Genomic DNA, 22345 nt, shown 5'->3' with positions numbered 1-22345 from the left:
TCTCTCGATTCAATTTACATGCTATTTAATACATTTTAATGTGTGACAAACTGTTAAACAAATTCAAAACCCTCAAACAGAAGTCACCGCAAAAATACACTCAAAAACCTCAGAGTTGTCTTGCGTTTTCCTGCAATATTTTTCACATTTAATATTTTTCCTGGATTTGGAAAACGTTGCCATGAATTTTACCACCCATAACTACTTGGCTTTATTAACGTGTTCTTGTATCTTGCCTAACTAGATTATTCCTGAGCGAGCACTCATACTTGCTAATGTTCCTCCTCTGAAATCAAAAGTCAATCGTTAGTATGTAAATGTTAAACATCGTCTGCGTACGCTCGTCCACGTGTGATTATTCATGTCTCTCGGAAGACTTGATTAAATATTCCTCATACCCTCGGAGCGGCGGAACAAATGAAGCACGGCGGCGCCCTAACAGGAGCTGACATGTCTTTTAAATAATGTTTATTTATCTGCGGTAACATTTACCAGCCTTTCGCATGGTCCCCCTGGCCCGCCATGTCACCGCCCGTGGGCCCAATGCTAGTTCTTCAAGCTTTACATGCTGAAACTTTGCTAAAACTTTCAAGAGGGAAAGTCAACGACTTCTTTTTGAGCTGCCCCACTCGTAAGCATCAAGTATGTAAACTGAATCAAAGTAAAGGTATTAAAGGTATAAGGGCAAGCTCAATTGCTGTATGATAAGTAAAAAGGAATACATGAATACGTGAGCGTTAACCATCTGCATGGAGATACATTATTCACCGCGTCCGCTCGTCCTGGGCGTCCACGCTAGGGATATCATTATACTTCAATTAATACAAAGTATACTTTTACCATTGCAAAACTCGACAGTTTGAATTTACTTTCAGAGAATGTCAGCCCCACTCGAGGTCAAAGGTATAATTTTTGCGCGTCGAAAGCCGTATATAAAAAGCACACGGGCTGCAGCCGGCAGTTGAGCGGGAAGTCTCTTGTTTGGGGAGCGAACATCGGATGACCTTCTCCTGTTGGGAACATACGACCAAAAGAGGATTTCAAGCCAAATTGCCAGGTTTGTGTTGATTAGGTATTTGTTTGTGGTGAATATTTCGTTTCTCTGGCTCCGTTATCTTTTGACAGCTCTCTTTGATGATGTTCCAATGTTTTTTTTTTTTTTTTTGTATTTTTCTTTTTTTGTTTAGTTTTTTTACATTTTCTATATTTGTGTCTAACCTCAAGCCACACGCAAGAGAGTTCATCTCCTTGTCAGTGTTGTTTGCATCCAGGAAGTAAGTTTCAGCCACACGTCACCTACATTACAGCCCGGGCGATGCGACTCAAATGTCAGCAGCAGTGTAGTTCAGTTGTTAATAATAGGGCCCGTATTTGCTTTGCAATCATTTAAATGCCTAATACGCCATTTTCATAAATGTTGCTCTAATGAAGTGAGTCCACCGCTCTTATGAATACACATGAAGAGCCAGACAAAGGGAGTAGGAGTCATTTGAATAGTTACATTAGAGTTGTACATAATTTCTCTCTATTAAATATGGTAAGCTGTTTTATTTTTTTTCTCCCCCCCGACACGTTTATACGTGGCGACATGTGTAAGAGAAACAGATATGACAATGCCCTCTTGCTAAATGGCATTAATAAACATCAGAAGAGTCTGAGGGCGTTTGGGTTCAACACAGTGGAAGACCGAAGGTAATGTAATAATTTACCTTTTTGGAAATCTTTGCCAATAATTTCCTGTTTTTAACAGTTTCCTTGCATTTCATAACACACGGAGTAGAGTCAATGTTGAAAGTTGCGTGCACTTCTGCTTGATGCGTTAAGATAAGTTTAAATTTTAGATTTGTGAGAGGTGATTTGATTAGATAGGATGATTTAGTCCGTCCAATTCTGTAAAATTTGTAAAATATAATTGACCTACATAGAAGATGTTATTTAATTTTCTACTGCAAAAACAAATACTCTTAAAAATGCATTGGCCTCCAATGTTTATTTTATGAAATATTTTATAAAAAACAACTTTGTCATCTATATACCGCATGCATAAAATTAGAATGTGAATATTTCAACATGATTCATTTAAAAATACTTCATTCATCCATAAAATATATTTGATTGGCATAAAAACATTTGTTATTAATAAGTAAAAAATTAAAACTATAGAGCTAAAGACATTAGAATTATTGATAATTATGAATATTATATATGGATTATTTGTCCAAAACATAGATCAAATATAAAATGTGGTAAATTTCAGAGATACATCAAAGAATTTATGACCAACTTTATTTTGGAATTAAATAAATGGTTAATAATTCATCAAAGACAATATACTAAAATCAATTAGCAGTAATATTAAAGTAATATGAAAATATTAAAGTAATCTTAAAAGACTTAATTTCGCTCATGGGATGAATGAAGTCACTATCTATCTATCTATCTATTGTCAAATCAGGTGAAATATTATGTTCATAATTCAGCAAGACTAGTAAACCTTAAATACACGCACACACAATAAAAACAATCAGATATGACAATTTCACCTTGTTTAGGATAATGACTGTTTTGACTGTATAGTTTAAGGCCACATAAGAAATGATATGCAAGAGGTATATTTGAATATTTATGACAGAATCCATCAGCTGTTTGTACTGCTGCATTAATGAATTGCCTGAGGTGAGACCTGCAGTCCAAATCAAAAGCACGGGGCATTAATGCGCCTACAAAAATTCTGGATAAAGTGACAAAATAAGGTTCGACTCAGTGCTAACTTTTAGTGCCTCTCTCTAAATGTCAACTCTTTTTGCAATAAATCGAGCACTCCATTTTTAATGAGCCGTCTTTTTAGGTGGGTGTTGCGGAGCGTTTGTGGCTAAATAGTAAAACGTGAATGAATATGCAAGCGGAAAAGCCGGTTGAAGCGTCCAAATCAACTCCTACACTAAAAGAGAAAGACATTAGCATGCCTTTGAAACAAGAGACCTTGACTATGAACAAGAGCCATCCATGCACACTTTGGAATGTCATTTGTATGCACAAAGTGAGACGGGAGGCCAGAGGATGTGAGGGTGCAAGTGGGGGGTTTGGTTGCAGGTGGAGCTCTCGGTGGCTCCAATGGAAGTTTTAACACATCAAGGAGTTGCTGTGAAGCCCCCCCCCCCCCAAAAAAAAAAAAACGGTTAAAAAAAAACAGTTAAAAGCCTGTATCTCCAAATTAGAAAAGTTTGCTTTTTTTACTATATGAAAAGAAATAATTTTGTTTTGCTCACTTTTTGTCCTAAATGAGGAAAAAAAATAATCAAAAGAAATTTTAAAGAAATTTAACACAGATTACAGCAAAAATGCATTTACTTTATTTGATTTTGAAAAAGAAAATAACAATATCCTGAAAAAGCCAGAAAGCACTTCCTTATAGATAAAGAGGAAAAACTCTTGAATTTTTGGGGGCAAGAAAAACTTGTTTTTCTACATAAATAAAAAGAAACACGCTGAAAAGAAAGGCTAATTTTTATTATTCTTTTTTTTAATTATTATTAATAGAACACCCCAAAAAGTCATGATTTCTGATTTGGAACCCTCCCCCATAAACACGAACAAGCAAATTCATATATAAAAAAAGAAAGTTTTTGTTGTCAAACTATCATTATTTTGATTTATGTCAGCAAATCTTTTGCATTTACATTTTGCATTTGATTTTATCTGAGACCCCATTCCATCTGTGATTTTCATTCTTAGACTTCCCAAAAAAAAATCAATCAGAGCATTGTTTTACCATTGTCTTTATTTTTTTTAAAGATAGTGTTACACACTATAAAATATAAAGTAACATTTTAAAAAACAAAAATTTTCTTCCACTTATCTGAGCATATTATTATTATAATATATAATAATTAAAATAATGGATTGACTATTAAAAGCAGGAAAATATTAGCTAATTAGCAGCCGTAAACACAACAAATATTCAAGGCATAGATTAGGCGAATGCAGACACGGACTGAGATTATTTGATTTCTACAAATGATTTTGAATGGTTAAAACTCCTCCAATGCTGCCCATGAACTACAGAAATCTTGTGCTGGTCATTTACTGATTAACATCATATTGAGGCTCAAGCTTCATTTCTTTACTGCTCTTTACCTCTTCCTCTTTACATATTTTGCCTCCCTGTGCTCCAAATACTTTCGGTGGTTGACATGCTTACAAAGTTCTCCGGCGGGAGTCATCAATAAAGTCGCCTCCACTAAACGTGAACGGGTACCAATGAGACGGAAAATGAGTTATATTGAATTATCAGTTGTAGTAATATTAATTGGGCTTTGCTTTGTATTTCTATTATATATCTATATGAGCTTGTCCTTTTTTAAAAAGTTAAAGGAATAACTCGTAATATAATCGAGGCACAAATGACTTATATACGATGCGTATACTTTTCAATGGACAAGTGAGGCGGTAAAATTCCAACGCACAGTAAAACTGTCAGTGGCTTTGCGCTAATCAAAGTGTTGATTTCCTAATGTTTGTTTGGTGACCTGAGTTTCATTTTTGAGGGAGCGGGGGATGCGGGAGCCCACCCCACACACTCGGCTCTCTGAATTATGCATGGTGATGACACGATGATGGAGTCCTCTGAATTGTAAATCCCCACAATTATACAGCCCATTGTCTATTCATGATTTCAGTAACCAATGGTGAATTATGTAAAACTATCTCCAAAGAGGACGGCGGCGTGTAATGTGACTTGCCATACTGTTCATGCAATGCAAATACATTGGCCGTATGATGGTATTTAAATGGAGCCTGACCTGCGTGTCGTGTGGGATTAGGACACATTTGGGGGATGAGCTATGATAACTGCTAACACACACTCGCGGGCAATAAGTGGATCCTCGTGAACTTAAACGGCCAAACTCGACTGGCTTGTGCTCACCTTGAAAGCTGTACGAAATAAAAGTAATACCGTGATGCAAATTTTTGCATTTGTCATCAAAAAGTCGGGTTTTTCACGAATTTCCGCCATCCTGTCATCTCCAGGACTGAATCAGCCACATAGTCGATAAATATGAAGATTTCATTCATATCAGACTTAGACTATGAAATATGGAACCACTTAATATTTATTTCACAGTTCCAGCTGTGGGGTGCACTTCCGAAAGATTTGTCATACACAGAGTATGACAACTTTGAAACAAGTTTATTCCATATGAAGAACTGAGAATAGAATTTCTTCTTCAATCAAATTTAAAATTCTTGTCTGTGTAACTGTAAAAAAACATAAAATAAAATAAAACAAAATAATATATCATTGATGTCCTCTGAAAAGCACTTTTTTTTACATTTACATGAGTGAAGTTTCTGAGTTACGGCTGTACCATTAATGAGGATTAAAAAAAAAAAATACAAACTTGGAAATATACATTTTTCACTGGACGATTTGAAAAGTTGTAAAAGATGTAACCGTTATAGATGACTCATGTTTTCTAAATTATAGAGATGAACAGTGAATGAACATGGTTTTCTTTTCTTGTCATCAGCTCTCACACAAAACGATAAGCATGCGGAGTTGATCCTTTAATGCTCCCAGAACTGAAATCTTAGAAAGGTACAAATCTGATGATTGATTGACCTTTAAGATATTGTGTGACTGCGTTCAATATAACATATAGAAAAATAGAAGTAGAAAAACAGCACTCTACAATAAAATACTCTACAACAACATAGTAGTGTAATAACATAATTAAATGAATGTAAACAATTAAACAATTTGTGCATCATTATTTTGGTGCCCATTGACATTGTGCTGCTCCTTCATTTTGAAGTCACTTTAGCCACCAGGGGGCAGTATTTTACTTTTACTCTACACTGCCACTACCTAGCGCTCATCAACCAAAATTTTTGTTCGCAACTCAAGTCAAGCATTCCGCAAGATGGGTCCTATATAAAAAAAAACTTCTAAGTCGTCACATTTTTTTATTTATTTATTTATTTTTCCATGGTTCCGACTCCAATGCCAGTGTCCACAAAGTTCCATCCCGTTTCATGTTTCCAATCCTTCCTTTGCTTCCTCTGCGTCCCGTGCCACGCTTTCATCATCATGTGTCTCACCTCATCCTCTATTCTCCTCCTCGCCTCCTTCCTATCCCTCCGTTGCCACTGCCGCCTCGCCTCGCATCAGGTATTTGTTTAGGAATCTCTCGGTGGAAATTACACTCCATCTCCGGCGCTCCCTATCAACACACAATTATCACGGGCAATCATGCGGAACAGTGTTCAATTCAGCTGGAACTCCCACTCTGATGACATGGCGGAGTAGAAGGCTGCATACCACACACCAGCATTCAAAGCTATGGATGTAGAGGAGAGAGGCTTTTTCTTTTTTAATCTTATTAGGCTTTCATTCAAACCAGGAAGTGAAGCAGATAAGGAATATCATCCCCGGGAGACTTTTTTTTTCCGCAGGTAGACCCTGAACTAATCATGTGATCATATCTTACATTATATTAGCATCTTGCAACCTTGACAGGAAAATGTTGTGACCTGTACTAGACCTCTACTGTATATGATAAAATGTTGGATTACATCAGGGGTCCAAACTTCGGCCAGGGTTCTATTTGTGGCCGACTACTTATTTCCTTTATTTATTTATTTTTTTATTTTATCTTTTTTTTTTTTTATGGATTATCCCACATACTATAAAAACTTTGATCACGGCCATCCAGCAAACCTTATGAACAGGATTATCTAACCATACACATAAAGCAGCATTGTCAGAAAAACAAAAACAAACTCATAACTTACTTTTACGATCAACTAGTAGTGCTAAGTAGCTTGCTAGTCTAAATTCCAAGATGCCCATCGACGACTCCTACAGCAGAAGTTGACCGACAGCACTTATTTTCCACCTTGGACTGTGTCGAAAGGAATTGGATGGTGCCAATTAGTTGTCTTTATTTCAGACTTAAGGAACTGAAAGCAACATTTCTTTTTTTCTTTCTTTTTTCTTTTTTTTTTTTTTGCATACTTATTGGCACCCATTGACTAAAGCTGTACAAAGTGATGTGTAAAGTTGAAATTCCAGGTGCTGTTGTACTATAAACACACAATAGGTTCCATAGCTTACTCTGTGGTTATTGTCACACTTTTTTTACAATCACTGCCATAAAAAAATAAATACATTGAAAAAAGGCAAAGAAAAATCTCAATTTAATACAACCACTATAATGATGCTGCTTTGCATTGTTTGTTAGAATGAAGATAGTACCCGACAAAGTTGTGTGGTTGCTTTTACAAAATGTAATTCACTTTATTTTATGTCATATGACAAACAGCAATAAGGCTTCTCCTCATGCTTCAGTTTTTCTATATGCAGTCCCTTGGTGGCTGTAATGTAAACACCCGTGGACTATGCATCCTCCATGGAGTTTGGAGGTGTAAATCCCGATTTATACGGGCAACACTGAGTTATATGTACAAAGTACATTATTAAACTGGAAAAGAGGCGAACAGTTGATTGAGACGCATGAGCTTCAACGGCGGCGTCCATTCATTCCCGATCAAATGCTCCATTCATGAGTGAAATTAGCATCCGTCTGTCAGCCAGGAGGTGCGAATTCTTTCATCTTACTCTCAACTTGTGATGAGATGCATAACAGCACATGCACTCCACATGGAGGCGGCAAAAGCAAAATAGGGTCTGCCTCTCACTTGTAGGGGGCTCCGGGTGAGGCTCAGATGATACTTCACTGCCGTCTTGTGGCGATTTGGAGAGGGTTTTATTTTTTTTTCCTCATCGTTCCACCTATACATCCTCTTTCTATACTATTTGTCCTCGTTAGGGTCGCAGCTGACTTTGGGTTCGTGACCGGGTACATCCTGGACTTGTCGCCGGCCAATCAGCAACAAAATTGTTTGAGGGCGCTAAATACTGTATAGTATACCACAGACACTAGTTTACGACACATTTATTACACAAAATGTATGAAAAACCATCCTGCTACACAACAAGCTTCATACAATCCACATAAAGTGTATCGAGTATCCTATCCTTTTTTTTTGTGTTTTTTTTGTTCATTTCTGTGTACATTTTGCAATACGTGTACAACTATGTACTGACTTTACTCTCCCTTGATCTGCCAGTTTACAATAAAACTAATATGAAGGTTTTATAAACTTAATCTTAGGGTCAATCATGATGTTTCAACAGCTTTGTAAATCATTAATAAACAGATATAAACCACTCAATTTGTGTTTACTGTGAGATGCTGCATCACATAAAATTATGAAAAAAAACCCACTATATTCATGAAGACAATAGATTAGAGATTGGATCAGACACCTTAAATACTCAAAGAGTGATTTCAACCATGTTTCACAGACAAAAAAAATGGGGATTACTAAAACCTTGTGACATCTAAAGTGAGAATAAAACTTCAGTACATACATTTCACTTATTGTATGAAAGCAATGAAATGTTACAAAGAAAAACACATTTAATTTGTGCATGTAACATAAACATTTTGAACTATGAAAAATGAACCTTGCATTCAAATAAATAATTCAATGTATATTTGAGTCCTCATATTCATGAAATTAAAGCCAAATTTGAATTATACACTTGTTTGCTTTAACTTTTTTTTCTCTTAGGTTTACCGGTGATCAAATAGCTTATTAAGTGTGTTTATCTTGCGATACATATTTTGGGCAAAAAAATGTAACAAGAGCACAATAATCATAAAAATTAGAATGACATTCAAAAAAAAAAAAAAGCACTCAATAGAAATGTAAATACACAATACTTAGTTTTTCCAAAGTCACAAAGTGCCACAAGAGAAGGATTGAAGAACCAAATGCGGCTAAGGAGCCGTAGGTTGGAGACCTCTGCTGTAGATGCTTTCTGCCTTTATATAACAATCAGTCCCCTGCTCTCCGGCTGCGATCTCGGTGCCCATCCGACCTCGACCCTCGGACCTTATTCATAAAATTGTCTGCGCCCCACTCCGTTCCGTTACCTCTCAGTCAGCGTCAATCAAAGTAAACAACTTTCTGCTTTTGGATAGAAATACATTTTATTTCATAATAAAAAGGTAATGAAATTGCAATTATTATGCTTATGGTAAAAGTTCATTAATAATCATCTAAAATAGGCTATGAAGAAGATATGTCACACAATGCTCACTTTTTTTTAAAGCCCGGCACATTGTGATTGAGGCGGTGTAGTGGTTCACATAGCTAGGAAGTAGCAGTCTACTGAGTGACTTTCTAGTTGTATACAATCATCGTAGCATGGTAATCTAAGTCTTTTGTACAGTATTCTAGCTCATTAACTCTTGCTGGACATATTCTGATTTCCAAGTGTTTCCCTTTTGATTCCCCAGAGTTAGTGGATCTTAATGCTTCGGCCAATCAGGAAGAAGAGGAGGCCGGCCAGCAGGGAGAAAAAGATGCCAATGGGAGCTAACATAAAGGAGAGGCCGTAGTTGAGGGTCACCTGGAAGTCTGAACACATGGTGGAACGCCGGTAATTCACGTAGATGTCCGTCACGTCCAACACCTCGATCCACAGCACGTACATCACCACCACGCAAAGCAGGAAGAAACCTAATGAGAATGAGGAATGTGTCACGATACAGTAAAGTATTTGCCCGTTTTCTGGATTCTAATTATTTTTGCGTATTATATCAGTATTATTGCTTACTATATGAGTACCTCACAAAGAACGGCTCAAGTAAATTGTTTCTAAATTGAAAAGAAATTCAAACTTGTCGGGCTATATGTGAAAAAAGTCATTGGTGAACAAAAAAAACAAAAAAAAAACAGCTTTTAATAAATAGAGCAGCATGCCAATAGTCAAACAAGTTGTCGCAGGGTAATGGTCTGCAGCTGCTTTGCTACTACGGGAACTGGACCACTTGTTATGATTAATGGAAGAATGAATTCTATTTGAAGTTGGCTACCAGAAAATCACATCTGACCATCAGTTTGTGCCGTCAAGCTCAAGCATTCTTAGGTTATGTAGCAGGACATTGAATTACTACTTCACAAGGCTCAGTGAAGTTTAGATTTGTTTTCCTCTTTAATAAATCATTATTATTTACTTGGGTTGACTTTGTGAGAAATTCATTTAGTTGTGATCGTCCAAAACATTATTGTGTTATGCAAAGAAATCTGAAATGACGCAAATACATTCAACATTCAGTTGTCTTACTGGATGCCAGGAAGAAGCCACCTCCTGTTTTGTACAAGCAGTGGTTGGCGAAGGGAGCTGCGCAAATGATGAAGAAGCCAGCGAGCAGCACGGCCGCCACGCCAATGAGCATGAAGATGCTCCAGAAGCCTCTGTATACTGAGAAGACACCACACTTACTGCTCATGGAGCCAAGGAATGATCATGAAATCAAATATACAAGGTAAAGACACCTACTTATGGCGGATTCATAGGCCGTGGCGTTGTGTGTGTGTTGGAATACCGGGAATGGGAAGAGGTAGGCGTGTACGCACAATTTGAGGTGAGGTTGATTTGCTGTGGAGGAAAAGCCGCAAAGAAATGATCATGGATGCACACAACGTTGTGGAGCAATCATGTCGGAGTCTTCTGGAACTAACATTAAAGTCATCATCCGCATTTAACGTAAGACCGTCTTTACAACGTGTAGTACATCCCAACACCTGTGGGGGTGTTTGGATGCTGTAAGTGCTTCTGTTTTGGTTAGCAACTGTGTTCAGGGAGGCCCTGTTGTTTCCTCTTTAATGTCTCACAGTGAATTGAGAAAATTAAATCGGACACAGAACCCCTGCAAATTTTTAAATAGATCAATTGCTTGATTGATTGATTGATTGATTGATTGATTGATTGACTGATTGATTGATCGATTGATTGATTGATTGATTGATTGATTGACTGACTGATTGATTGATTGATTGATTGATTGATTGATTGATTGATTGATTGATCGATCGATTGATCGATTGATCGATTGATCGATGGATGGAAAGGTAAAATATTTCATATACTGATCATTTCTTTTTTCTTAGGCTCCAAATTAAACTCAAAATTATGCCTCCATTAAACATATCGCCAAGGAATAGCCCAAAGTCTGACTTACTGAACCAAAGTGTCCATAGCAGGTCTTCTTCTTGTATGTTGCCTTCAAAAGAACACTTCCAGAAGAAGCCCTCGTGGTAAAATATGGGTTGTGTGTGTGTCGCATTCTGTACCAGCATATCGCCATGCTAGAGGAAAAAAAAATGAATTTAGGAATTATGATATGTGCAGTGGTCCCCACCCACGGTTATTTTTGATGACGCCACCAAAAATTTGTAATTATTAGGATTTTATTGTTACAGTAAATAAAACAATTTCTTCCTGTATTATTATCCAAATGTTTTTCCATTTTGACTTAGTCAGAGATTAGACAATATGCTTAAATTGTTCAGCCAACGACAACAATAATAAACATATTATTAAATTAATATCTTAAAAGTGAGACTTATTATCTTTGCAAAGGCAGAATTTGTGACACAGCCTTTGCATTGACTCTCATTAGATTGTGCAAGTGATCGTAACGCATTGCTCGTTGAGTGAGAGTTACACTCAATAACTAATAACAGCTGTGGCTTATGGTGTACCGGCATTTACAGTCTATCCCCCTCTTTATATATCCCATGGCTATCGTCGAAAGCAAAAGCACGCCACTCACGTTGCTCTATCTAAAGCGCGATGTGTTCAAGTTGGTGATATTTAATCCGACATCATTCCACCGCTGGGACCGCTGGTATTTGTTTGTCTATCATGCTGAAAGCTTTGCGTAGCTGCACACACACTCAACTGTGAGTGTGATTACATGAAGAAGTCCCATGGCGATGCCTCGTTGCCATGCATTTCATCTCCTGATTGATGACTAGGAGATACCACCTGGAATGTGACTAACACGCATACGCAGGAGACAGTCCAAAGTTGGACACAACCTGTTGAGTGACGTAGACGATGTTGAGCCATGTTTTTAAAAAAAAAAAAAAATTCCGTAGAATTTAATGTAAATAATCTTTTTTTTCCAATCCTATAACAATGAAACAATTTTTGCCACATTTTGTGCTTCAATTCAATGGTCATTGTGTTTCTTCTTCTGTTGTGCATGACTGGGCCACCAGGGGGCAGTATAATGCCAGCTTACTGATACACAAGGCATTCCTCATGCCATCCTCTGTAATCCACACCAGTAATAGTGACAATAATACTATTATTTGCAGAAGATTAAGAATATATAACTATGAGTATTGTTATGTTATTCGTCAACATATGACGCTTCACTGTTTGCGTTCCACGGCAAATTTCAAAATTGAAAACAACTTAACTGATGCACAGCCACCAGTTGGTGACATTGATGTCCCATCTTTGTTTTGAGATCAGCACAGTTTATGAGTCAACTGAGGAGCTGCATTTTGTGCACCCCATCTTTTTTACTACTGCTGATTATAAACGAACAAAAAAGGCTGAATCAAACTAATACGTTTCTGGTCAAAGGACAGCGTCTGACCACAATATGTCGTGAGTCCAAATGCTCTAAAATGGCTGGCAGTGAATGGGTTTCAAAGTGTCACAACATTGTAACACCTGCGCTATCCATTAGCTTGTCAACGTTTCCCAAAATGTGTTAGCAATAAGCTTGCAGACAGGCAAAGTTATGGAGTTGTTCAAAGTGCACAAAGTGGTCACTTTATTTCTGGACCCCGACAGGACAAACACCTCTGAGCAACTCTTTTTATCTCATACACACATCATGGGTCTCATCTGTCTGGGAGATAAATCAAAAGTGGCCCTTGAGCCCACCATTGCGGTAGGAGCTCCCTGCACTGAGTTTTTGTGAGGTTTCCTAACAACATGTATGATAAAGGCTTGACTGCCAAGTTTTGTTTGGCATTTAACTCACAAATCTTTTGACTTTTACCCATTCAACTCTGGAAAATCACATCCTGGTAATATCTGTTCCTTTACCTTCTCAGCGATGCGACTGTCACCAGAAGGTGGAGGGCAACTCTCCGAGGCCAGCAGCCAGTAATCGGTTCCGAATGAGAGCAGGGTGAAGACCACCGCCAGGGCCCCAAACAAACCCGCAAAGAACAACGCCACACTGAGCTTCATGGCCGCGCAGAGGGAAAATATTGCGTGAGTGGTTCTGGAAGCACGCTCGGTCAACTACAGCGGTAGACGTATGTGACAATGTTGAGTCGCTGGGGCACATCCACACTGGCGTGTCAAAGTGTTCTATGTATGACTGTTGACTGTTTTGTGCACATGACTCCTCTCTAGACACCCTTGCCCACCCGTCACAGAGCTTCTGTGCTATTTCGAGGTCTGAGTGAAGGCGGCTGCTGTCCAAACACTCCAACTGTTGCGGGAGTGTGCAGGGAATGGGACCAAGTGCAACTGGACACCCAGAGGGGCGCGGGAATGTCAGGGTGAGACTGTAAGGACACCACATTCTGCCTCCTCTGCATAGCACAAGTGATATATACTACGGTATTATTATCAATGGTGGCCTAAAGACTATAAGAAGCACTGGCCTACATTTCTCATCTAAATTATAATATTTGTTCCTCTAAATTGTACTAATTAAGCCCCGACAGTCTATCCATCCATTACCTGATCCACTTCTCCTCTCCAAAGGTCGCGAGCACAACAATCTAATCCCGTCATTTAATATAGCTTTTCTCCTGTCTTCACTGCTTCCAGTTTGTTATGTTGATGATTATGTCCAATCAGTTATCAGTTTCTTTGTTTTTTATTGTTTGGTAATATGGCCACTATTGGGCTGTTTTTAAACTTGTTTTGTTTAATGTTGCAGCTGCCCCAAGATGGACCCAGCCAGCATTCCCTTCATGCATTGCAGAGGAGGTATGGAGAGGGAGGGCAGCCAACATTAAAACAAAATGAAATGAAGCAAAAGAGATGGCTACATTTGAACCATTCCTTCAATTGGTCATTATGGGAATGTAAATATGAATGTGAAATTACTTGACAACTGACTATCCAACAGCTGTTAGAAAACTGCAGTTGTTTGTTTACATTAAAGCTTCAGTTGCTGTAGCCAACGCGAGTGACGTCATACATGCTTTGATCGTGATATTATAATTTCAGATGATTAGTGACTTTGACTTTTGGGTGCATTCCACTGTGATCCATTGGCTGCAGAGTATTCTATTGCATAATTTATCATATGAAGTAAACTGTCAATACCTGTTTTGGAGTAAAGGAGTGTGACAATGTGAACAAACTGGCCTGCTGACTCACTAGCGTCTCGGAGGAATGTTTAGCAGTGAAACTATATGTAGACGCTTAGCTAATTTACACCCTGATGTGAGCTAACTACACCCAACACGTGCTGTTACAGTTTGGCATAACCGAAAGATAAAATGCTGATGAACCAGTTAACAGTCTTCCCGTAATAATGGTTTATTCACGTGTTTCCTTGTTGTATGGTAATGAAACAATTCATCCATTTTTCACATTGCCTTTGCCTTCATTAGCCTCAAAAGGATCAGGAGACGCAGGGCACATGGGCCTGGACACCCACAGGGCACACTCACATTCACACATAGGGACCAGCACAGCCTTCAATTAAATGAAATTGGCATATGGGAATAAAACCAACACGGGCACAGAAAGAACATGCAAACTCCACATAAGTGCTCAGATTTGTACCACCAACCTCAAAATTGTGGTTGAAGAAGCTAAGCACTCATTCACTGTGCTGCCTCTGGTAATACAGAATTAGAATATGGAAGGTAACGTAATATGCTTCACATAGTAAATAATACAAAAATTTAAAAGCATTTACAAACAAAGGTTTTTAAGACATTTAAAAGCAAGGAAATGAAAGGCACATTACTAAAATACTAAAAGAACATACTGAGTAAGAATAACATTAATCATACTTTTAACAGTAAGACTATTTTATGCTCCTGCCTCAGCGTACAAAAATAACTGCATTTTTGAACAGTACTGTAGTTGGTGTATTTATTAGATTGTCCAGCAGATGATGCTCCATTCTTAGAAGCTGTATACGCATGAACACTGACGAGTGAAAACAATAATACAATACAATGCAACACAATACAATAAATCTTTATTTATATAGCGCTTTCATAAGAAAATAACAGACTTATGTTATATGTAGTTTTCTTTGTTTAATGCAGCATTAGATCATGATAGGTGTTTTGATTTACATGAATTGCTTTTATGAACAAAATATATTCTTTGAACATATTTGATATTTTTGTAACTTTCATGTTTAGCACAAGCGCTGAGGGGAAAGTATACCTCGAATTCCATCATTAAAAATACAATTGTTTATGAAAGATATGTTTTTACGAAGAGGAAAAACTTCCGCTTTTAGCCGTGACGTCAAAGGTGAAACCAACCATTCATAATACAGGGGGTAGACGGATCAGTGTACTCGGATTTTTTTTTTGTACAAAAAACGAATAACGACGCTCCCGCCATTTTTGTGAAATAATAAACATTTCAAGTATTAAGTTCAGTCTTTATTTGCACTGGATTCACTTTTAAAGAAGATATAAACTGGGTAGTTTGTTGGCTACCCCCTTTGAGTAACAACCGGCGAACCTTTGACGTGAAACTCGGCTCCCAAGTCGAATGTGTGCTTCCGCGTTGCCGGCAGGCGTGCGGTCACAGAAGGAGGATGAACGACCACAAATGTAGCACATTGTATCAGAAACCCCGAGGACGGACGAGGATTCTTCACTGTATCTATGTGGTTGGCTTCATGGTGAGTAAAATGACACACTTGAATGTTTGCGGTCTTTTGCTTACACACTTAACCTGAGTGTGTAAAACATCAGATAAAAGTAGTTTATTCCTGAGGGGCAACAAAGCAAAAGTAATGATTGTAAATAAATGTAGTATTTTTTTATTGTATTGCTCATCTGAATAATATGCTTATATTGTATTTGCCTTTGGCGAATTTGATCAACCTAAAGCGGCCATGCAGGTGATGTTGCATAGTACAGGTTACCATGGCAACACTGAGTGCACTCCGAGGGTCTTCTGTTCAAAAGCATCCCTGTCACCAAAATGTGTTGCACTTTCAAATCGTGTTTCACAAACGTAACGATATAATGTATTTATACCCATTCTTTAGGATGACAATAAACTAACTTTTTACGTGCCAACCCTGCTAACAACCCTTCATTGATCTGATTAAGAGTGGCAAGAATAAGACAAACCACTGCGGAAGGTAATGGTGGCAAACAAAGTTAAGCAGTCTCGTCAGAAGACGTAATGACTTGCCATGAGGCTTCAATCAAGAGTGTGGTAACAACTAAGCATCTGCTCTGATGTCAGCAACGAACAACAACGAATGAAAACAAGGCCGAGCTTCCTTTCCCAAAGCATTAGTTCCTGATTTTCCCTATCTCAGGATGTCGGGTAACCTCCAATTTGTCCAAAGTTAGAAACACCTTTTCTCACAATGACAATAAAGCTTCACATTCTTAAATGTCAGATGTGTTTTCAAAAAATCTTTAAGCACCGTGTGACTTTGCTAGAGGCAGGACTACATCCTTGAATGGTTGACAGCCAATTACAGGGCTCATTTAAATGAGGGTTCGACTCAATAATTCGCTCGCCAATTATTTGGGCGATCTTTAAAAAGCTGGAAAAATTGGCAATTTTGCTTGATCTAGTTTTTTAATTTTTTTTTTTACACATGAACACATTCCAACATAGACTATATACATATACATATATATATATATATATATATATATATATATTTATATATATATAATTATATATATATATATACATATATATATATATGTATATATGAAAATTTCTTCTTTGCCATCTCTGATACTTTCTGCCAAGACACTACGAAAAAAGTCAAATATAGATGTTCACTGAGCTTAAGTGTTGTTGCTTTTTTTTCTAGGACTTGTTCGGGGTGAGCATGATCATCCCACTGTTGAGCCATCACGTCAAAGCGCTCGGAGCAAGTCCTACAGTTGCTGGCATTGTTGGTAAGAAGTTGCTATTACTCCCTGTCACCCGTTTAATTTACAAGACAACAGTCATGCGCAGTACATTGCATCACTTTTTTATGCGGTTTGGTTCAGATGTACAGTGGATCTAAAAACCTTATCTGTTTTTGTGACATGTGACTGGGGTCTTTCTCAATAGGGGGGGGTATGAACAGCTCAAAATCGTCAGTGTTATTACAAATAGTCCACTAGAACAACTGAACTTTATTTAGTTAATTAGAGACACTGCGGTGGCAGGTGTTGGCTTATTTGATTTGTACTAATAAATGTAATTGATTTATAGTACAAAAATGTATTATTAAAACAGGGGTGTGTAGACCTTATATATGTATATGTGGGCAGTGACAAAATGTCCACTGACTCCAACCCTCAGACGCAATTTAGAGTTGCATTTATTTTTCAAAGACTTCCAAGCCCCTGAAAATGAAAGGACATATTGTACTTTAAATGGCTTATTTTATATTTATTGTTCTTTTATTCTGTTTTTATTTATCTGTTTTATATATCTTTTATTTATTGTACTACTTCACCATCTTTTTTTACTATTATGATGTATTATTTCACATGTATTATTTTATATATATATATATATATATATATATATCTTTTATTTTATTTTGCTTTTCCTGCACATTGTTTTTCCCCAATATTGTTTTTTTTAACCCCTGTTATATCAGTTGTGTGTGTCATTGTCCCACTCCTTCTTGACATCTAACAAACAAATTTTATAAATCTTTTCAATTTTATTTGAATCCTTTGAATCATTTTTTATTTTGTTCGCAGGGTCCACATATGGTGTCTTGCAGTTGTTCTCAAGCACAATCGTGGTGAGGATCAAGTTTTATTTTTCCTCCCCATCTCGATTTGACTACTTACACACTGTGGCCTGTGGTATGTCAGGACAACAATACACAGTACTTAAAGATGACTGCGCTCACACGCACAAGCAAACTTCCAGCATTGGCGCATACACTATAGTATTTTCATGCGCAACATAGACATTTTCTCCGCTTGAGGAAGAAAATGCTCGTAAAACCTGACAAAAGCTACAGCGTTAAGCCAAATTCTCAGGCCTCTGCTCAGCTCCTGACTTGGGCGTAATTGTGGTGGGTCATGCGACCAATTAGGCAGAGAAGGAGGCGTCTGTTCGGAATCTTGATAAGTCTACGAGAGGCTGCATGTGGAACACGGCAAACTCTAACTAATTGCATTATTTGTCTGCGTGTGTATGAGTGTGAGCGTGTCTGTCGGGGTGTGTGTGTGTGTGTGTGCGTGTGCGTGTTTGAGATTGGGTGGAATTTGAATACAACTGTCTGTGCTGTTGCCTTAATAAGAAATACAGAGTCTCCACTATTTCTGTCTCAATTTCACTTTATACAATTACTAGCCACTACATTAGGAACACCTATCTACGAGATGCAATAAAAGGGTTATTATCAAAAGTGTTCACTAAGTTAATCGAAGTCGATGAATAAACCATATTTTATAATAACTTGTGATTCGTTTGTCTTTCATTTTAGAGTAAGGTCAACCTATACGCCAAAAACATTTATTGAAAAAAATTATTTGAATGGTAATTCACCGCGAACATTGCTTGCTGATGCATGCTTGTTGAAAAAAATGCTTCCATCCCCTTGTCAGTTGCGTTTAGGAATAGACATCTACTGTAGATTGTGCAGGTGTACCTAAAGAAATGTCCTGTGAGTGTGTTTCATGTTTTGCGTATGTGTGGTGGCTTTTATCAGGGCAGCTGGAGCGACGTGGTGGGCCGTCGTCAGTCCCTGCTGACCTGCCTGCTGCTGAGCGCGTTTGGCTACGGCCTGCTGGGAATGTCCACCAGCATCGCTTTGTTCGTGCTCTCGCGTATCCCTGTAGGTAAGTGAAAAGCCTTCAGAAGCTTGCTCAACTCACTTACACATTTACATTTGAACTGTGTGTTTTATTTGATGATAAAGTGCTCACCTCTATCAACCAACCATCTCTTGCCCCAAACCAGTTTGCTTTGTTGTTCCTGAAGAAAGAAGGAATACAAGTCAAATGGACTGCATTGCTTTACATTAATAGTCTGTCTTTAACTCTTTAAATTTCTCTGTAAGTGTAAAATAAGGCTTTGATAAGACGCATTTTTCGATGGCCTTTTATTGCGTTCAGTCTAAGGCACACATGTGCAATAATCATGCCATCAAGTCAGCATCTTCAGATGTGACCTGGATGAATTATCTCGGCAAAGAAAAAACGCTCACTATACAGATTAGGACGATATTTCAGAGAAACAGACCTTTTGTATTCAAATGTTATGCTTCTGCATAAACATATGCACTGATCAATATGTGCACTAACATCAAGCTGAGTAGTGAAGTAATCTACCAACTTCTCTGTATGCTCCCTAGCTCAGTGCTTATAGGAAGGAAGGGCAGCACGAGAACTCCCTGCTCTTGTTCGCACCATCGCCACGTCTTATTGAGTTGCGGTCACAATCCCTCAGACAAGGCTGTGAAAGATAACGACAGCACCGACGTGTGTTAATTTAATTAATGTTGTCGGCGTGTTGACTGTCTCCCGCCTCAGGACTGTTCAAGCACTCCCTGTCCATCTGCAGAGCCCTGCTGTCCGACCTGGTGTCCGAGGCAGAGCGCCCCCTGGTGATGGGACACTTCAACGCAGCCTCCAGCGTGGGCTTCATTTTGGGTCCTGTGGTGGGCGGCTACCTGACAGAACACAAGGGCGGCTTCTACACCTCCGCCTTCGCCTGTGCCACCATCTTTCTCATCAATGCTGGTGGGTAAACCTAAGAAGTTTCATAGCGCATTCCCATTCAGAACACTTAAGGTGTGTGTGTGCGTGCATATATATATATATTTATATATATATATACGTATATATATATACGCACGCACACCCACCCCCACTTGCTGTTCAACTTTCTACTCAACTCTCACTTCATTTTCCGCATCGGTCACACACAAGCTGTACAAGCAACACCAGACGTTTTTCAAAATGGATAGTAATCACACCTACCTTTTGCTAACTTTTTATCGCAAGCACAACGGTTGACAAGGAAGACATCTTCGAAGTGCTTGTGACAAAAAACACGTCAACACTGGCTTGAAATTCCCTCTATTTGTCAGAATGAAATTGGTCCATTTAGTGCCCTATTCTTTTTTATGGGGGGTGGGGGGGGGGGGGGGCACTCAGACGCTTGCCAGAATGCGATCAATGCATCGCCACACAGCGCTGAGGCATTTCGCCAAAAAACACATAAACAATGTTAGTTAAGCAGCTCACCAGGCAATAAGAAATGCATTCCAATGGCGACTGGCAGTTTTCGGTTCTTCATGTGACGTCATTCCGGAAGAATCTGGCGATTGCCGAACAAAAGCATTTTTATTGTTAGGGCGTTGCTATTGGTCGAACTTTGAATGTAGGACGTTTGCGCTAAAAAAAACCTAACGTATTATTAAATTAGATTTATTATTCAAAATGCGGTGGGTCAAGCTTACCTCAACCTTGCACTTTAAGAGACCAAAAATAAGTTAATTAATTGTATGTTTTTTTTTAAATTAATCGAATGAATAATTGTTACTGGAATTTGGCTCTGCCAAATATTGGAATCAACATTTTCCCAAAAACGTCTATATCAGAAGGATCTTACTTTCAAATTATTCCAAATTCAATCTGTTGAGCTCATTCCCATTCAGATTTTTTTAAATAAAAGCCCTAAATCCACACATTTTTAGGTGTTTTTTCCAATTACCACATTTAAATCATTACAATTTTTGTTAGCTAGTTTGTCCTGCTCATTGCATTTTTTTCCCCAAAAAGTCCAAATTTACATTTACATTTAATCTTATTTCCATTCTAAAATGTTTTCATTAAAAATAAAATCCCAATTTTAAGATTTTTTTAACACATTCCTTCGGACCTCATTGAAATTTGACCATTGAATGACTTTCCTTTTCCATGCGACAAAGGTTCAAAAAAAGTTCTCCAAGACTAGTCCAACTCATCATGAAGCCTTCACAAATGCCACTTTTGTACTTGCATGAGTAAGCACACCCTTTAAAAATTCTGCCAGGATTTTCTATTTATCTCATTTCATGTGAGCACTTTTGGCCACCAACAATCCAAAGAACTTGAAGTTCCGGCTAAAGGGAGTTCTTTTTTGTAAAGGTTCCACATAGTGCACATCTCTTTGCAGGGCTGGTATGGCTGCTTCCATGGGACGACATTCGCCTCCACTGCAACGCCACCAATAACGCCAGCAAGTCAGTCAGCAATGGTTGTTTCGCTAAGAGCCACGGCCCAGCTCGTACCGGCGCAGACCGGGAAGTTCCGAGGAGGCGGCCGTCACCGCCGCAGCCCGCCTGGCGACAGCTGTCCTCAGTGGGCTCCAGGATTCGCATGGTGGCCTCGTCCGACATGTGGGACCTGTTCCTGGTGCGCCTGCTGATGGCCGTGGCCATCATGCTGTACTACAGCAATTTCTCACTGGCCATGGAAGAGCGCTTCTCTCTCAAGCCCAAGACGACGGGATATCTCATCAGTTACAGCAGCACTCTCGGGGCGCTGGCCGGCTTTCTGGTGGGACCCGTCACCCAGCTGTACGGCAACAACATGGCCGCCCTGCTGCTGCACTCTACTCTCCTGACGTGTCTGCTCATCTCGCTGTATGCCGCCGCGCAAGGCGTGTGGCAGGTGCTGCTCTCCTCCACCTTTTTCGCCATCTCCACCACGATCGGGCGCACCAGCATCACCGACCTGGAGCTGCGCCGAGGAGGGGCGCAGGCAAGCGGGACTCTGATCGGCGCCGGACAGTCGGTGACAGCAGTGGGTCGCGTCCTGGCCCCTCTGCTCTCGGGCGTCACGCAGGAGTTCAGCCCATGCGGCCCTCCCAGTCTGGGGGTGCTGCTGGCTCTCATGGCGGTGGGCGTGCTGCTCATTAGGATCCCCAAATGGAATAAGACAGAGGGGGACAAAAATGCCAATTAAATAGAGTAAAAAAAAAAAAGGACTTTTCTCCCAAGCACTGAACTGTTTTTTTCTGTTTTCTCAGACTGTACAAATTTGCTTAGAGTGGGTTTTGTATATTTAAAACTATTTTTGTGACTTGACTTTGGTGATTCTTCAGCTGTTTCATTGCACGAGCCTTTGTCTTTAGACCAAGACTACTATCTGAAGGAGTAAAAAATATCACAAGCTCGTCATGAAGCTTAATTTTCCCACCAGTACTTGTTGGGTATCTTGACCAGGTATGATTTTCAAATAGTTAATTCATTCAAATCCTACTCAG

At 38.9% G+C, this 22345-nt stretch overlaps 2 protein-coding genes across 14 annotated transcripts; one reads left to right on the top strand and one right to left on the bottom strand.

Annotated features, from left to right (window-relative positions):
* Nucleotides 1-967: 967 nt before the first annotated feature.
* On the top strand, nucleotides 968-22166 carry slc67a2 (solute carrier family 67 member 2). Of its 13 annotated transcripts, none has more exons than XM_088314466.1 (13): nucleotides 969-1057; nucleotides 1225-1274; nucleotides 1598-1692; nucleotides 9372-9625; nucleotides 10193-10403; nucleotides 12997-13203; nucleotides 13304-13460; nucleotides 13839-15782; nucleotides 16947-17034; nucleotides 17839-17882; nucleotides 18801-18930; nucleotides 19624-19833; nucleotides 21254-22166. In XM_088314466.1, exons 8-13 carry the CDS (start codon nucleotides 15696-15698, stop codon nucleotides 22042-22044), a joined length of 1350 nt encoding a protein of 449 aa, XP_088170592.1. In that variant the 5' UTR covers nucleotides 969-1057; nucleotides 1225-1274; nucleotides 1598-1692; nucleotides 9372-9625; nucleotides 10193-10403; nucleotides 12997-13203; nucleotides 13304-13460; nucleotides 13839-15695; the 3' UTR covers nucleotides 22045-22166. The 13 variants fall into 13 exon arrangements, with proteins under 13 accessions (XP_088170586.1, XP_088170587.1, XP_088170590.1 ...); XM_088314465.1 differs by having other exon boundaries at nucleotides 975-1057; nucleotides 1188-1274; XM_088314460.1 differs by having other exon boundaries at nucleotides 968-1057; nucleotides 1225-1692; nucleotides 9372-9514; nucleotides 10243-10403.
* tmem182a (transmembrane protein 182a) lies at nucleotides 7996-13475 on the bottom strand. The gene is made up of 5 exons (XM_088314468.1): nucleotides 12989-13475; nucleotides 11100-11226; nucleotides 10418-10516; nucleotides 10202-10339; nucleotides 7996-9594 (listed from the first exon to the last, which is right to left on the bottom strand). The coding sequence occupies exons 1-5, from the start codon at nucleotides 13133-13135 to the stop codon at nucleotides 9374-9376; spliced, it is 732 nt and encodes a 243-aa protein (XP_088170594.1). The 5' UTR covers nucleotides 13136-13475; the 3' UTR covers nucleotides 7996-9373.
* Nucleotides 22167-22345: the final 179 nt, after the last annotated feature.

This window comes from Idiotropiscis lumnitzeri, chromosome 14, assembly GCF_059441095.1.
Source record: "Idiotropiscis lumnitzeri isolate Australia: NSW breed Sydney's pygmy pipehorse chromosome 14, RoL_Ilum_1.0, whole genome shotgun sequence".
In the NCBI taxonomy this organism is placed as follows: Eukaryota; Metazoa; Chordata; class Actinopteri; order Syngnathiformes; family Syngnathidae; genus Idiotropiscis; species Idiotropiscis lumnitzeri.
This window is presented reverse-complemented; position numbering and strand designations above follow the sequence as displayed.

What these genes read in the sequence shown, in the direction of transcription:
- tmem182a (XM_088314468.1), bottom strand. Translation starts at nt 13,135, where the DNA reads ATGAAGCTCAGTGTGGCGTTGTTCTTTGCGGGTTTGTTTGGGGCCCTG. An exon ending in ACAGTCGCATCGCTGAGAAG is followed by an intron (nt 11,227 to 12,988) that starts GTAAAGGAACAG and finishes TTTTTCCTCTAG; the next exon opens with CATGGCGATATGCTGGTACA. An exon ending in TGGCTTCTTCCTGGCATCCA is followed by an intron (nt 9,595 to 10,201) that starts GTAAGACAACTG and finishes CATTCTCATTAG; the next exon opens with GTTTCTTCCTGCTTTGCGTG.
- slc67a2 (XM_088314460.1), top strand. Translation starts at nt 15,696, where the DNA reads ATGAACGACCACAAATGTAGCACATTGTATCAGAAACCCCGAGGACGG. An exon ending in TCTATGTGGTTGGCTTCATG is followed by an intron (nt 15,783 to 16,946) that starts GTGAGTAAAATG and finishes TTTTTTTTCTAG; the next exon opens with GACTTGTTCGGGGTGAGCAT. An exon ending in TACAGTTGCTGGCATTGTTG is followed by an intron (nt 17,035 to 17,838) that starts GTAAGAAGTTGC and finishes TTTTGTTCGCAG; the next exon opens with GGTCCACATATGGTGTCTTG.